The sequence below is a fragment of the Camelus ferus genome, chromosome 27, assembly GCF_009834535.1.
Source record: "Camelus ferus isolate YT-003-E chromosome 27, BCGSAC_Cfer_1.0, whole genome shotgun sequence".
In the NCBI taxonomy this organism is placed as follows: domain Eukaryota; kingdom Metazoa; phylum Chordata; class Mammalia; order Artiodactyla; family Camelidae; genus Camelus; species Camelus ferus.
Window position 1 is genome coordinate 15,667,036 of NC_045722.1, and position 14,923 is coordinate 15,681,958.

The window sequence follows — 14,923 nt, forward strand, 5'->3', positions numbered from 1 at the left end:
TTGCAAACAGCGTTGTGACTCAAATTGTCCTTCCCTCATTTTGTGCCTGGGCAAGTCTGTCTGTAGGATGAATTCTTACAGAATTTACAAGCCAGTCCCACTCTGTCCTCCAGGTCACCACTGCTTCCAAACCTTGTCATGCCTGTCCCTCTGGGAGCCCTGTGGTCATCTGATAATCAACAGGGCACACTTATTTCTGGGAAAGCTAGATCCTCCCACCCAACCCGTGGCACCGGGCAGAGAACCCCACTCTCACAGAGGCAGTGGGGACTCCCTTCTTCCCCAGAGCATGGCAAGCTGGGAAGACACTCCTTTGCGATGGGGATGGAAAATTGGACATTTATCAGGTCTGGAGTGGTAAACTGATCTCTTGGAGCCTGGTGTACTTTCTTAATAGTTAAATATATTGGGGACTGCCCAGGACAGCCCTGGGGCAGTCCCACTTCATTCAAGTCGTGACAGCCTACAGGCAGGTGCCACGGTCCATCTTTATTTTGGACCGGCCCCGGGAGACCATTGTACACAGACAGGGTGAGAATTAGCCTCTGTCATCTCCTTAATTAAAGTGGGTCGTTCCTTCATACCCAGGTTATCTCTGTATTTTCAAACTTACTACTGCTCGGAGCTTTTGCAGGTCTAGGGGTCCCCACTTAGATACTCAGTTAATATCAGCTGAAGGGTTCTCTCGCTACTTCCTTCTCATTTGGGATCATAGTGTGAAACTCCATTGGCAGAAAGTCCCCTCTTCCAGTTACACACCCTGGGATGATTATTCCCGCCCCTCTGGGACGTCAGGGTGGAAGTCTCTTCCCTAACAACCGCCTTATGTGCCCAGAGCCCTCAGCAGCTCCTCTAGCACAGTGGCCGTGTGAAATGAGACAGAAATAAGATGCTTTTATCTCAGTGATTACACAGCCCATCTAGTAAATGAACATGTCCAGAAAGGCAGCGTCCTGTGAACCGAGTGAGTAGACGCTGGGGCTGAGCCACCATGGAGGCAAAGGGGAAACGTGAGAGCACAGAGCCAGAGGGAGGGACAGGACACAAACGGGCCCAGGGCAGCCCAGGCCGACTGGACAGGAATGAGGCACTAGTGGGGTTACTGACACCCACGACCAGCCGGCGACCAGTGATGATTTTGGCTTGCTGGTGCTGGGGAGAGAAGCTGGAGTTGGATGGGTCCCTCCCAAAGGCTCTAGGCAACACTGTACTTCTTTATTCAGATTTAATATATTTGAGTGGAGCCATCACATTCCTAAGGGGATATGTGAGTCAGAACTCAGTTCCTGGGGTACTTGGCTGAACAAGACCATAGCCATCCACAAGGTGCCTATTCCCTATATATACCTGATCATGCTTTGAGTCCATGTGGTTCTAAGGACCCCAGTCCCAAATCTCTTTTAGGGATCAAAACTACGGTGGTCTCTGTCCTTATTAGTCTTATGGTCATGAGGAAGATGATTTTGACATCTGAGAGGAGGTAGGACAAGAATTACCACCTGGTATCTAGAGAGTTAACAGGGTGTCATTTCTAAGGCAAGAGATGTAGAGGGAAGGGAGATTGGGGCCAGAGGTATATGTATCTGTCAGGGTTTGGTCAAAACAGTACCTGCAAGTCTTTTGGAAATAAAGGGTTTAGTATAGGAATTAGAGCTTACATAAACGTGGAGGAGTTGGGGAATTAAGATCTGGAAGAAGTGAGATGAAGGATTGGAGAACAGTCACTCACCCCATCCATGAAGCACCAGCTCAGGTGGGAAAGTCGAGGCTTGTGGGAAATTCCCAAAATCTGTGCTCAGGCAGCCGCTCAGTGCAATGAAGGGGACTCTCCGGGAAGGATCTGGGGAAGCAGGTCGACAAGCCTGCGTCCAAGTCAGCAGAGGTGGGCACGGAGCCTCTGTTGGCAGCAGGGCAGTCAGGAAAGAAGACAGGTGCACATAGGGATGCTGGGACCAGTGAGCACCTTCTGGGCACCTCTGTGTCTGACCATCTGAGAGTAGCGACCTCTGCTTCAGTTCTACCTTCCAAACCTTGCCCACATTCCCCTCCTCATCTATACAAGGAAAGGAATGCTAAGGAGATAGTTACCCGCCGTGGCTGGAAAAGTAGTGCGAATGCAGAATCCCGCACAAGGTTTTCATCCCTGAAGTCGAGGTCGGTTGTCTCAACGTGCTCGGAGTGTTAGGAAGGGGCATCCCAAGTGGGTCTTGGAGGGATGTGGGCTAGAGATTAAATTTAGGAGGGTCATCAGAAAGCACACAGAGGCAAAACAACCTAGGGAAGAGTGTGGGATGAGAAGGGAAGAAAGTCCTGACCAGAGCCCCAAGGAACTCCAGGATTTTAAGGTAGGAGGTGGGGAAGGTGCAGACAGAGCAACCAGAGATGGAAGAAGGAAACCAGAGAGCAAGCGAGGGAACGAGCAGTGGGAGCCAAGGAGGGGGTCACAGGCACTTGCTCTGGGCGCACCAGGAAGAGAGAAGTGGGTGGTGGCGTTGGGCCGTGCAGGCCACTGGCAAGCTTAGCTCGTCTGATCCTTGCATGTGGGGGACCCAAGCCAGCTGGAGTAAGTTGAGAGAATGATAGAAGGGGACCGCGGAGTGAAGATGGTGAACAGCTAGAAGTTTGGCTGTGAAGTCGGCGTCGGGGGAGGAGCAGTTTCCTCTCTCCAGGGGGAGAAGCGGCATTTTCAGTTCAAGCTGGGGAGAAGCCCTGCTCCTTAATAAAAGCAGAGGAAGATCTGTTCACTTAGGCATTCTAAAACCATCTGCTGAGTTTCCTCTACTGTGTCTCGGCGCTGTGCTATGAGACAGCACTCTGTAAATCACACATAAGACACGTTCTTATCCCGGAGCACAAGGTCTCCTCCAGGAGGACCAGAAGGGGCTCTGCCCGAGGGGTGTGGAGTGTGCCCTCATGGAGGGGGAGTGCGGCTCTGCCAGGGGAGGCCGCCAGATGGAGGAGATGTTAGCACTGGACTTTGAAGAGGAGCTAAATGTCTCCAGGCAGAGGTATATGGAAAGGGACAAAGGGGCAGGACCTTAGCACCTTTCAGGGAATGACTGGGTGTTGTACTGGGGCCATTTACACAAAGGCACATGCTCTGGGCAGGTGGCTTAGGAAGAAGGGTCCAACCCCACGGAGTATCTCCCCCCAACTTCCCACGGATAAAAGCACCTGCGCAGGACACAGCCACACAGGACTGAGGGAGTACAGGAAGGCTTGGGACACGCATGAAAGCATCCCACGTAGCTTTATGGGCTGAGAAAACCCCCATTTGTACGTCCTGTGGAGAAAGAAAAAGAAAAGGAGAAGGAGGGGAGGAACAGAGCCCGGGGAGAGGGACTGAGGAGGAGCGATGTAGAAGCCAAAGGGGATTTGTTTGACCCTCAGGGGGATTTACCTCGGTGTGTGCTCTGAAAGCCAAGCAGTCCTGGAAAGAAAAGTGATGAATCATTTATGATTGTTTTCATTTTGTATTCATTAAAGGCTTCGGCACGATTATTATCGAACCTTAATTGGCTTGGCCACTGGCTCGGCACTTCCTCTCCCAGCCCCTGCTCCTCCCTTTGCCATCAGAAATTCCTGGAGCGTGAGCCAGGACCGTGCCGGGGAGCAGGGGCGGCTGGGCGAGAATCCACCCGAAGATCAGATGGAATTCAGCTGCTTTTCTTTCTCCTCTCTGATCATATATTAATAAATGCTTCTCGCTGGACTTCAGCTCACCCCCCCGATATGCTGTAAGCTCCCTGGCATCTCTGCGCCCTCTTCGCTTTCTCAGCCACTCCAGAACTTTCCCATTAGCTACCCCGTCTCACCGCCCCACGAGCGCAGCAGCTTCACGCATGACAGTGCACGTCCTTTGTTCCCAGTGCCACGCTGGGCACTGAACCAGACGCGGTATGCAGGTTACCTGATTTACTTCTTTTAATACACTTCAGTGTAATTATAACCGCATAAAAGAGAGGACAAATTGGCAAGTGATTACAGTGTTAATTTGGCAATGTTTTATCACATTGTGGAAGCACAATTTCCTCTCTAATTGTATTGGTGGGGACACATTTGTACTGCCTATTGAGGGATTCTTGAGCATAGAAATGAGATACACAGGAGACTGGAAACTCAGCCGTCCTACCCATAAATATTCCTTTATTTGCATGTGTTTTGCAGCCTCCTTTAAAAAGCTAACTCGTTTATTCAGGCCTAATAAATGAAGCACTACAGGGTGCATAATAAGGCTGTGACAGCTGATGGATGGCTTTGGATTTGCAAACTGGAGATACCCCCAGTTAAAAGGGCGAACGCTTCCCTTCCAGAATCTCACCGGCTGTGCGTGCCTTGCGACCGTCCCACCTGAGAATGCGACCGTGGTTCCTGGAAAATGCCCCAGTCCCGGGTGCCAAGAGGCCTTCCTCACCTTCCTGTGTGTGATGTGCGTCTGCAGCATGATCGGGGCAATGGCGCAGACCCCCTCGGTCATCATTCTTATCAGGTAAGCTTAGCCCCAGGGAGCTGAGAGCCAGCCTCACTCTCTCCCTCTGCCCCACCTGCTGTGTGTCTGCAGTTCTGGAAATCAGAACTCTGGGGACTATGTGAGTCTTAAAAGCAGCTTCCCTCGGCTGGTGGGAATCAGTGACCTCTGACAGGCCCCTCACACCAGAAGTGGAAAGCATGGCCCAAGGGAGAACGCTACACTGCCACGTCCTCCCAAGAACAGACTGCAGGTGATTTTGAAAGGGACTGTCATGTGGTCTTTCATTGATTTTTACAGGGAGCAACATTGTTGGAGTAAAATGAAAATAGCGTTGGACTAGCCAAGTCCCAGTGTCTGGCCCCTGTGGCCACTGATTGGCTGTTTGACCTTGGGCCCCTTGTCCCTCAGACTTGTTTCTGAATCTGGAACTAGAGGTGATGTCACTGGTCCTGCCTGCCTCCTGCAGTGATGTGGGTCCCGCTGAGACTGCGTGTGTACAAACATCGTAAAGATGTGAGGGGTTACTGAGGAGGTGTGATGCAGGGCCCAGTGGCTCACGGAAGGCAAGCAGTGACTGCTTTTGTACAAATGGATGATTGGAGAGAGCCACCCATGATTCTGTGTGTGCCCATCTCTCGGGAGCTGTGGGCAGGTGAAGGTGCCTCAAAGGCGAATTACTGAGTAATGTTCTGAGTGACTAACACAGCCGCAAAGTTGTCTGGGTTGGGCCAGGAACCTAGAGGCGGCGTGCTCCAGGCCCCAGCATCCGCGTGAGCCAGAAGGAGTGGCACCAAACACAGACAGATCCATCTCCCTGGGACGCGGTTATCTAAGCAAACCAATTCAGTCCCAGGGGCTAGAGATCAAAGTCGGGGTGAAATGCTTGGATGCAGCTGGTACAAATGTCCATCACCAGGTGCTTGATCCAGACTCTCTCTGCTTCTCACCGTGCCTACCACATCTCCTGATCTTGGTGATGAATTCACGAGGGAAGGATTTACTTTGTTATCTAGAAAGCCATTAGCAAAGCTTTTTTTTTTTTTTATTGTTTTTGGTTTGTTTTGTGGGGGTTTTTGGGGGGGAGTGGTAATTAGGTTTATTTATTTATTCATTTATTTATTTTTTAGTGGGGGTCCTGGGGATTGAACCCAGGACCTTGTACATGCTGAGCACACACTCTACCACCAAGCTATACCCTCCCCTTCTCCAGCAAAGCTTTTTTAATGTGCAGAAGCATTCAGGATACAATAGCAAACTGCCGTTTTATACCTATTAAGTTTGAAAAATAAATGGGAGAAATTCAACACCCAGTGCTTGCAAAGCTGTAGGAAAACTGGTGAAATCACATATTGCTGGTGGCATCAAAAAACGTAGGGCTCCTTGCAGGAAAAGCACTATGGCAAGTGGGAATCAAGAGCCATAAAAATGTTCAGATTTTTTTTTATACAGGAACCCTGCCCCTTGCCACTTATCTTAAGAAAATACTTCTCTACAAGAAGAATAAAGCTCAATGCAGACAGATTTTTTATTACAATGTTAACTGTGATAGCAGAAAAATCTGAATTGGAATAGTGAGTTAAATTATAGTACCACAGCTCAGTGGAATAATGAAAATTCTTAAGAAAGCAAAAAGTGTTTATGAAATGAGCTATTGAATTTAAATTATATATGGAGGGTGATTATATACAATAGGCATACGGACAAAACCCCTCAGATCTCAGGTAGGGGTTTAGGGTAGCTGCATTATGAAAAGTTTATTTTTTGTTCTTAGAAATTCCCATGAAGCTGTATTGTGCTGTTCCCACATAGAAGGGTCCAAGAAGCAGGGAAAAAATGGCCCTCACAACTGTTAGCAATGACTTGTCCCCCCCGTTTTTTCTCGCCCTGACTACTCTGCAGAAACTTAGCTGAGTAGTTGAGTTGTGACTGGCAGACCCAAACACAGAAAGTCGGTTGAAATCTTAATCATTTCCAAATCTCAGCTTGAGAAACGTCTCATGGAGATTTTCAGGAAATATTTGATTCCTTCTCAGTGGACCAGCAACAGATGGCCTAAATGCCCTCGGCTGGGCCTCGTCCACCCCACAGCTCCATGCTCTAGCTCCATGGGGCCGGCTGGTACCTGCCCGCTTGCCTTTTGAGGGGCAGGGACCCAGGCTAATACCATATTCCCTCACCACCCACTCCCAGTGCTCCGTCACAGAGGTTCCAAGCAGGTACAGGGGACACAGTCTGAGTCATAGCCCAGGTGGGCCCCAGCCCTTCCCCATCCCAGAGCAGTGCACCCGCTCTCACTGTTACACCAGACAGGTGTGTACCTGCCCGCAGCAGTGCTCAGGACGTCTGCAGGCCCGGATGCCAGCCAGCAGTCACTCGGGTGCCAGCGCTGGGGGGGCTCTTGTTTTAACTTCCTGTGCTTGCATCTCTGCTCACACACCGATGCGGAGATAGAGGCTCAGAGAGTGATTAAGCCCTGCCCTCAAGGTAAGGTAGCTAGGAAGTGGCCCCCTGGCCTCGCCTGGAACTTTCAGCAGCGTTGCCCTGGGTCCTCCGTTTCTCCGTAACTAAATCTGAGGGGGGTTATTCCTCCCGTGGGAACCAGTTTCCCAACAGGATATGAAGGGAGATCTTAGCGCCTTCTTCCCTTTATTCCTAGTGATGCGATAGCTAAAAGGAAATCAAATTTCAGGAGATACGTATTCTGGCTCATCATGCCGTCGTGTTTTCTTGATAAGGGGACATTGCCTTTATCTTTGTGTCTTTCAAGTCAGTAGCTCCACATGAATGTGCAAAATCTGGGACCACGGAGCCAACATTAACCCCAGAGAACTTGGACTCTGTGCCAGGCATATATTCTGCAGAGAACTGACCCTGTGTCTGTCCAGAAGCACTGATCTCACCTTTAATATTGTACAGTAGCTGGCTCAGTCAGCCAGAGAGTGGCGTTCCCATCACTCAGCGAAGGTCTTGACCTGCTGCCCTGGGAGTACTTGCATATACTGCACTCCTTACAATTAAGAAGGAATGTGTTTTTCTCTAAGAATGACACATTTTTAGTTTTCCCTGAAAATCTCAGAAATAGGGCAGACTGTGAAAATCACCTCCGTGTCCTTTTGGTTTGATGGTGTCTTTTGGCCTATAACACCGGGAAGCCAAAGGCGTGCCCGTCTGACACTCAAACCAGGTGGGACGTCATTGGACGGCTGCCACTGGGTGCTTGGAAGGATGACCCCTGGGCCATTTAAGAATGTTATTCTAGCTGCGAAGCCCATAGCCAGGTTATGTATCCTGTGTACCAGGTGTCCCATTGGACTTAGATGTCCCATTGGTAACTTCGTTCTAATGTTTGTTTTCTGCAGAATTGACTATGCATGGGTCTTCCGGGTCTTTCAGCCACGCTGAAATGCTCCTGGTGTTCCTAAAGGCTCGGCCGCACCAGACTCCCTTGAGGCCTAGCCAGGTCCCTCCAGGGGCACGGGAGTGTGCGTAGCCCCTCAGCCCCTCCAGGGCCTCATATGGGGACAGGCCAAGAGGACGCTTCTCTGCCAGTGGTGCTCAGGATGACCCGAAGTGCACGTGGTTGGGCAAATGCCCCTCCCTTCACCTTCCTCCACCAGCACCCAGAGATGGGGCCACCCGGGGCTTCATGGGAGACACCTGCCCACCCATCCACCCACTCACACGTTCGCTCGGCACGTGTCGTGTGCCGCACACCACACTGATGCTGAGCGAGATACAAGCAGTCCTTGGCCTCGAGGAGAGAAGGCAAACATTGAGTAAATACTGGTTTCAAGAGTAAGAGGCCTAACAAAGAAGATGTGTGACCAGCCGTGAGGGCTTGTCTGTCCGGAATCCATCATCATTTCCGAACAGAAGGTGTCACATTCTGAGAGTGTTCTAGAAAATGTACCAGAAGGGACTTGCTTCTGGGCAAACCCAAGCCAAGGACATTGAGTCCATTCAAAACAAAGAGACATGACTATATGAAGGTACCCTTGCAATTTAGAAGGTACTGAAACTGGATATAGACAAATGGATTTTTGTCATAAATAGTCCACCTGGGGAATCAGCCTGTGCTGGTCTGGTTGATTTCACAAAATGACGTGAGAATGCAGAGGTGTTTATGGTTCCAGCCTGTTCGTGTAGCATAAGGGGAATTACCTTCCCCACTGACATTTCCCGATACTTGTACCCACCCATTTAAGATGCCTCCCTGTCCCAGCAAAAGCAAAATGCCTTAAATGAAGACTTTATGAACCAAATTTGCATTCCCGCCTTCCAATGACAAGATTAGTTTTAGTTATTAAAAAAACACTTAAGTTCCTAAACTTATCTTGTCACTGCAGTTGCAGTGATTTTCAGACTTAGGCAGGGAAAGTGGGAAAAAAGAAAAAAAGCACAAAACCATTAATAATTTTCTAAAGCAGGACTCAGATGGACAGCAGTGAATGACTCTGGGGTCTGTTAATGAAAGTGGAGCGATAAGAATCTTTTCTTTTTTCCTCTTCATCTCTTTGCACGTAGGACAGTCAGCCCTGAACTCAAGTCTTACGCCCTGGGAGTTCTTTTTCTCCTCCTCCGTTTGTTGGGTACGTATTATCTCTTTATTCCCTCAGTAATGAATTGGATGCTAATGACCAGGTGAGTACCTATCAGTGAAGCTGTACCTTTTCTTGAGTTTGTCTTTTTTCCTATGAAAGTTTAGTTTTTGGTAAACAAGAGAAGCGTTAAGTCTGTTAATTTTGCTCGGGCACTCCCAGGATATCACAAAATTTTCGCTGGTATCAGCTCTGCCTTCATGAATTCTCTGAATTCTCATTGGCAGAAGGAGGAAAAGCCATAGCACCCAAGGGAAAAAAATTTGATGGTGTCGCTTGGCACCCTCATTATGCAACTCATGGACAGCTTGTGAAATGCTTCACTTACAGGGCTGCTGGCTTGGGGGGAGAGGCATCCTCACACCGCTTTGCAAATGGAAACTTGGCACCCTTTTAATTTTTCCAAACAGATTTGGTTTCTTTACTTTGGGTTTCTGAGATGGGGCAAATATGACCTTCAAGGTATCAAGCCTGTATTCCAAGGTTTGGTATGGATAGAAGGAATTAAGTCTAACCCCCCCCCCCCCCAATTTTTAATATGGGAAAACAGGATAGGAATCACCCATGGATCTTCCAGGGTCCTGGGGCTGGTTAGGGAGAAGTTGGAAAGGCCAACCAGGTAATCTGTTTCCCAGCCACGCCCCACCCTTCTCCCTCTAGACCACACCGCTGCTTTATGAACTCTCTTTGTCAAGGCCAAGATCAAGATAGGACAACTTTTTTTTTTCTTTAATAATAGGGCAGCGGGCTTCTTTAATGTCCAATGTGTAAAGTAACCATGTGTGTAAAGTAACCATGGCCTGTATCTTCAAAGTAAAAATAAAATTTCTCATTCCAAATCGTACATAACCATGGATGAGCACAAAGAGTTAAATATAGAAATGTTTATAAAAGTGAAAAATTGGCAACAACACAAGTGTCCATTGGCAGGGCATTAGCTAAACCCATTATGGGCTCTCATCCCAGCAGGATTTATGTTCCCCTTTAAAATTCTGGAAAGAAAAATATTTATAGACTTGGAAAGGGCACATGATATGTGGGAGGGGAAAAAGAGGTGTGTGTGATAAACTCTCTATGCAAATGTTTTTAAAGTTTGTATAAACATGGGAAAATACTGGAAAGCTAGGGATGAAAATGGTACCAGCTATTAACATTGAATAGTGAGGCTATGAATGATATTTCCTAAATGTGTTTTAAAATTTGATATATATAGATATATATGTTACTTCCCTAATGAGATTGCCTACAGTATCACTGATATATGAAAGAAGAAAGCTATTCACCCTTACATCCATTAGTAAGACAAGGTTATCCCTGGGGAATGGCAAATACATGGTAGGCACCCCTCCTCACTTCCCTTCCCTGCCTGTAGCAAGTAATTTCCAGTCAATTGCTAGGATCAGTGTGCCATGCCACATGTGTCGGTACACCTGGGGACCCTGAAACGGCACCTTTGTCTTCTTTCTGGGTCATGGGAAATGGAAATGCTCTGGGTGTAACGAAGCCCGGTTAAAACCAGTTCAGCGGTGATTTCACACTGAAACAGTTAGGCCTTCCTGGAAGCTGTGGTGGCTTTTAGAGCTGTCTAACTGCACACAGTACTAATAACGCTGATGTTTTTCTCTTTTCGTTGGAAGGATAGAAAATGCATCCGTCGTGATGCCCCTACTTCACCCTGATTTGGGTGGGTAGACAGATGAATGTGTACTATCAGGTAGCGAACTTGGAGGGCCCTTATTTCTGAAAATGCTAAAACCATTCCACATGCACATTCACTCAATAAACTAACATTTATTGAGCACCTAACATGTTCAGAGCTCTGTGGACCATACCCAGGTAAGTGAGCCCAGCACTGCTCTTACAGGGGTTCCCTCAGGAGCTGACCAGGGAAGGTGGGAGCCCCCCATCTACGGAGTTGCTGTAGAGGTCTCTGTACCTCTAAACAGCTGCTGAAAGACCCTTAAAAAATAGTTCATCTTGAGAATAATTTTGATAGCACACAGTGAAAGAAAACTGGCAAGCTCTTTTCGAAAAGTTAATGAAAATTATAGAGCATGTATAATGTGACACTGTTAATATCATTGTATGTGCTCTAAAGCAGTTTCTCTGTATGTCTGCCCCAGGAATAACCAATTAGGCATTATCTAGAAGAGTATTTTTCAATTTCTGTGACTGTGGTCCACAGCGAGAGATTCACTTTACCATGTAGCCCAATACATATATACATATGCATAAATATAGCTGAAACCAAGATTTTATGAAAAAATATTCACCCTTAATATGTATAATGTGTTCTGATATTTTCTATTCTGTTCTATTTTTTCAAAGTTGGTCATGAGCCACTATATTGATTTTATTGCCCATATGGGTCACAAATCACAATTCAGAAAACTGCTCTAGAAGGATGTGCCAGTTTCATCCTTTAAGGAAAAGGGGCCCACTAAAGAAGCCTTTGCGTTTGGCCTGATTCCATTTCCTGCAGCACCCAGTAAGATTAACCACCATTACTGTTAACGAAGGGCCAACCGAGAAATCTGATTTCGCGACATCGTCAGCCTTTGTGCTTGGCCTCGCGTGGGTAATGGAGATATGACGAGGACATCACAGTTCAGTGATGAGACCTGAGATGCAGTCAGCGCAGTGCAAGGGGGACATGTGGAAGAGCCTCCTGGCCTGGCCTTGGGGTGGGGGCGGGGGTGGGGGCTTGAAAGAATGTGATGTCTACCTACGATGTGATGGATGAGGGAGAGCTTCACAGCTGAGCAAGGAGGAGAGAGAGTGCTCCAATGGAGGGACTTGGAGGAGTAAAAGCCTGGAAGGGAGCGAGGGCTACAGCATGTCTGGGGGCTAGCTGGAAGCCCACGCGGCTGGGGGGACTAGCAGAAGATGGGGCTGACAAGGCCAGCCATCAGGAACGTGCTCAGGAAGGGCTGCTGCCCCGCTGACACGTTTGACCTTTATCCCAAAGGCAAATGAAGTCACTGATGGACATTTACCAGAGGGCGATAAGATCCAATGTGCATTTTTAGAAAGGGTCACTGTCTGCCAGGTGGAGGCTGTGGGAACTGAATAATAAGTCAACGGTTAACAGAGTAGCTGATGGAGACCTGCGCTAAGATGGATGGGGAGATGTGGGTAGAGGAGGGACTGTCAAGGCTTAGTCTTTGAATGGAAGTGTACAGTCCGGAGCATCTGAGGAGGAGGAATCCACAGTGACAGCTCCTTAGTGAAGGTTTGGATCACATGGTGCATGGGATATTATTTATTAAAACAGGAAGACCAGGAGGAGGAGCGGGTTGGGAGTGGTATGGGCCAACCCTGTCCAATAGAACTTCCTGTGATGGTGGAAATGCTCTGTATCTGTGCCCCATGGAGCACTTGAAATGTGGCTTCTGTAAACTAGTCTTGCTTCATTTTTATTGAATTTCATCTCAGTCACTACATGTGGCCAGTGGCTATCGTACTGGACAGTGCACGTAAAAGGCTCAGTCTTTGATCCAACACCACTGGTGGGTCAGAGCGTGAGGAGGTGGGAGCAGCAAGAGGAGACCAGTCTTTCCAGACACTTGGCTGTGAGGAGTATAAAGCAAGAAAGACCAGAAGTGAATGCAGGGTTATTTTTCCTTGTTGCTGTAAATGCCAATGGAAGCGTTGTTAGAAAGGGCAGGGGCAGCGACTGCAGTGGCCTGGGGCAGCGTGGCACCAGGAACTTCCCAAGCAGCCCTTTGCAGCCCTAGAGGAGAAGCTGGGGTGCAGTGGGTGGTGGAAGGAGTGTGGAGCAAAGAAATTAAGGATGGTGGTCACAGCGGGGCCAAAGTGATGGACGGTGATTCCTGGGCGCGATGAAGAGCTAGAGCCTAGAGAGAGAGAGAAAGGAATGCAGGGCCTGAATGGAGTAGTTCATGAAAGAAAGAATTGGAATCTGTGGCCAAAGCTCTGTACTCTTGACTTTGAGATTGTGGAGGTGGAGCATTCCTGAGAGTTAACCAGAGTGTGGCATGACCACAGAGGAAGGGACCGGCCTTGACATCGGGGATGAATTGTTGAAAGGCAAGACTGCGGAAGCTCATGTCCGGGGAGAAGTTCAAGTCACCCAGGACAGTGGTGGAAGTTGAGTGGAGGACACTGAGCTGGATAAGGGTCAGGAAATTCTGAGTGAACTGAATGACCTACTCAAAGCAGAATGCCTAATGTAATCAAACCAACCCTTCCTCATCCTTTTGCAAATGCCCCAATCACTGCTTTTCTCCGTGGGTGTGGGTTTAACACCCACTCCAGGGTCTGAGCCAGAGCCTTGCTCTCAGGGTCGAGTGTGTGCTGTAGATGTTACACCAAATTAAGCGAATATAAACAAATACTGAGATCCTGCTATGTCCAGAGCCCTCTTCTAGATGCTGCAAAGGATATAAAAGTAATCAGGAGCCAGATCCTGCCTTCAGGGGACTCTGGTAGGAGAGTGAAGCAAGTATGGGAAAAGATTTAGGGGCTAGGAGAGTTTGGACCTTGAATTTCCAAGGAAAAAAGATTTTACTTGGCTGTGTGGTTGTCATGATGGCATGAGATGGAAGAATGGATAGACACTCAGAATTCTGATCTAGGAAAATCAGCCTGGGACAAAGGTGCAAGGTAGTTCGGCAAGTTGTAGGATAACTAAAGCATTGAGAGAAAAAGAAGCTGACTGAGGTAAAGCCAGGGGATTGAAAGGCAAGGACACACGGAAGCCGTATCATGGGGGTAAACATCGGATGAACCCCCACAACTGACTAGATGAGAGTATGAGAGAAGCAGCAGAAACACAAGGTAAAGGTGAGGATTTGGGCCCCTGTGACTGGCCCTACAGAGAAGCCTCTAATAGAATAAGACACAATCCGGTGTCTCGAGGGCATTGTGAGAAGGTGGCGTGGGCTCTCCACCCCAGACTCTCCTCCCACACATGCCTGCTCTTAGTTTTCCGGAACAGCCGCCAGGCAAGGAGCACTGGGAACGTCAGCCTTGGGGTGCACCGCTGTACACAGGTGTCATTCCCAAGCTGACTGTCCCTGGGTCTTGGGTGATTCGTGAACCAGTCTAAGAGAAGTGCATCTCGGAAGCTCCTGACGTGGCTCATCAAACATTTGTGGACCTCCTGTTGTGAGGGCTTGATTATAAAGAAGTTCTCCAGGCAAGTGGGAGAAATGAACACAGGAAGTGAGTGCAGAGGAAGAAGTCAGCACAGCGTGCCTGGGAGGCCGGGCACCCAGCGGTGGGATGGTCGGTTGCAAGATGCAGTGGCTGGAATGCACGGGAGACCCCTTCCACTCACCTGTGCATGTATTTGCTTATTCAGCAGACATTTACTAAGCCCCAGTGATGTGTCTGACCTCCTGGGGTGCCTGTACCACCCAGGCTTTTCCTCCTGACCTGTGCTAAGGTGACACCGCATACTTGCCACCGGACCCCTTCGCGGTCAGGCACCCCCGGGCTTAAGTCCAGCGCTGCCATTATTGGTCATGAGGCCTTTGGCAGGTTATTTAAGCTCTTTGAGCCTCAGTGAGTTTAACAAGGTGTCCAGGAATGAAATGAGAATAGAGTAGCTCCTCCCAACCTCTTGGATTTCAGAAAAGTGAATGTCAGGTATCCATGGACGATGCTGGCCTGACGTCAAGAGTCCAGTCTCCTCCCTGGCATTGCTGAAACAGAAACTCATTCATCCTTTCAGGAGAAGGTACTTTTTGACCTCCCCCTCTCTAGCTTGTGCTGGAGGCAACAGAAATTCATTCCATCAGGTTGAATAGAGATTTTGTGGTGAATTCAAGTCTTGGCAGGTCAGCTGGGAGAGGAATGGCTAGCTTTTGAAATGTAAATGCCAGAGTAA

At 48.5% G+C, this 14,923-nt stretch overlaps 1 protein-coding gene across 2 annotated transcripts in view; it reads left to right on the forward strand.

The window, feature by feature from the left end:
- LOC102507840 (solute carrier organic anion transporter family member 3A1) overlaps positions 1-14,923 on the forward strand; it is a 59,646-nt gene that overhangs the window by 30,130 nt on the left and 14,593 nt on the right. For both annotated transcript variants that reach the window (XM_032469105.1, XM_032469104.1), the window contains exons 5-6: positions 4,314-4,489; positions 8,996-9,060. In XM_032469105.1, coding sequence (XP_032324996.1) covers positions 4,314-4,489; positions 8,996-9,060 — 241 coding nt within the window. The remainder of the gene's footprint in view (positions 1-4,313; positions 4,490-8,995; positions 9,061-14,923) is intronic.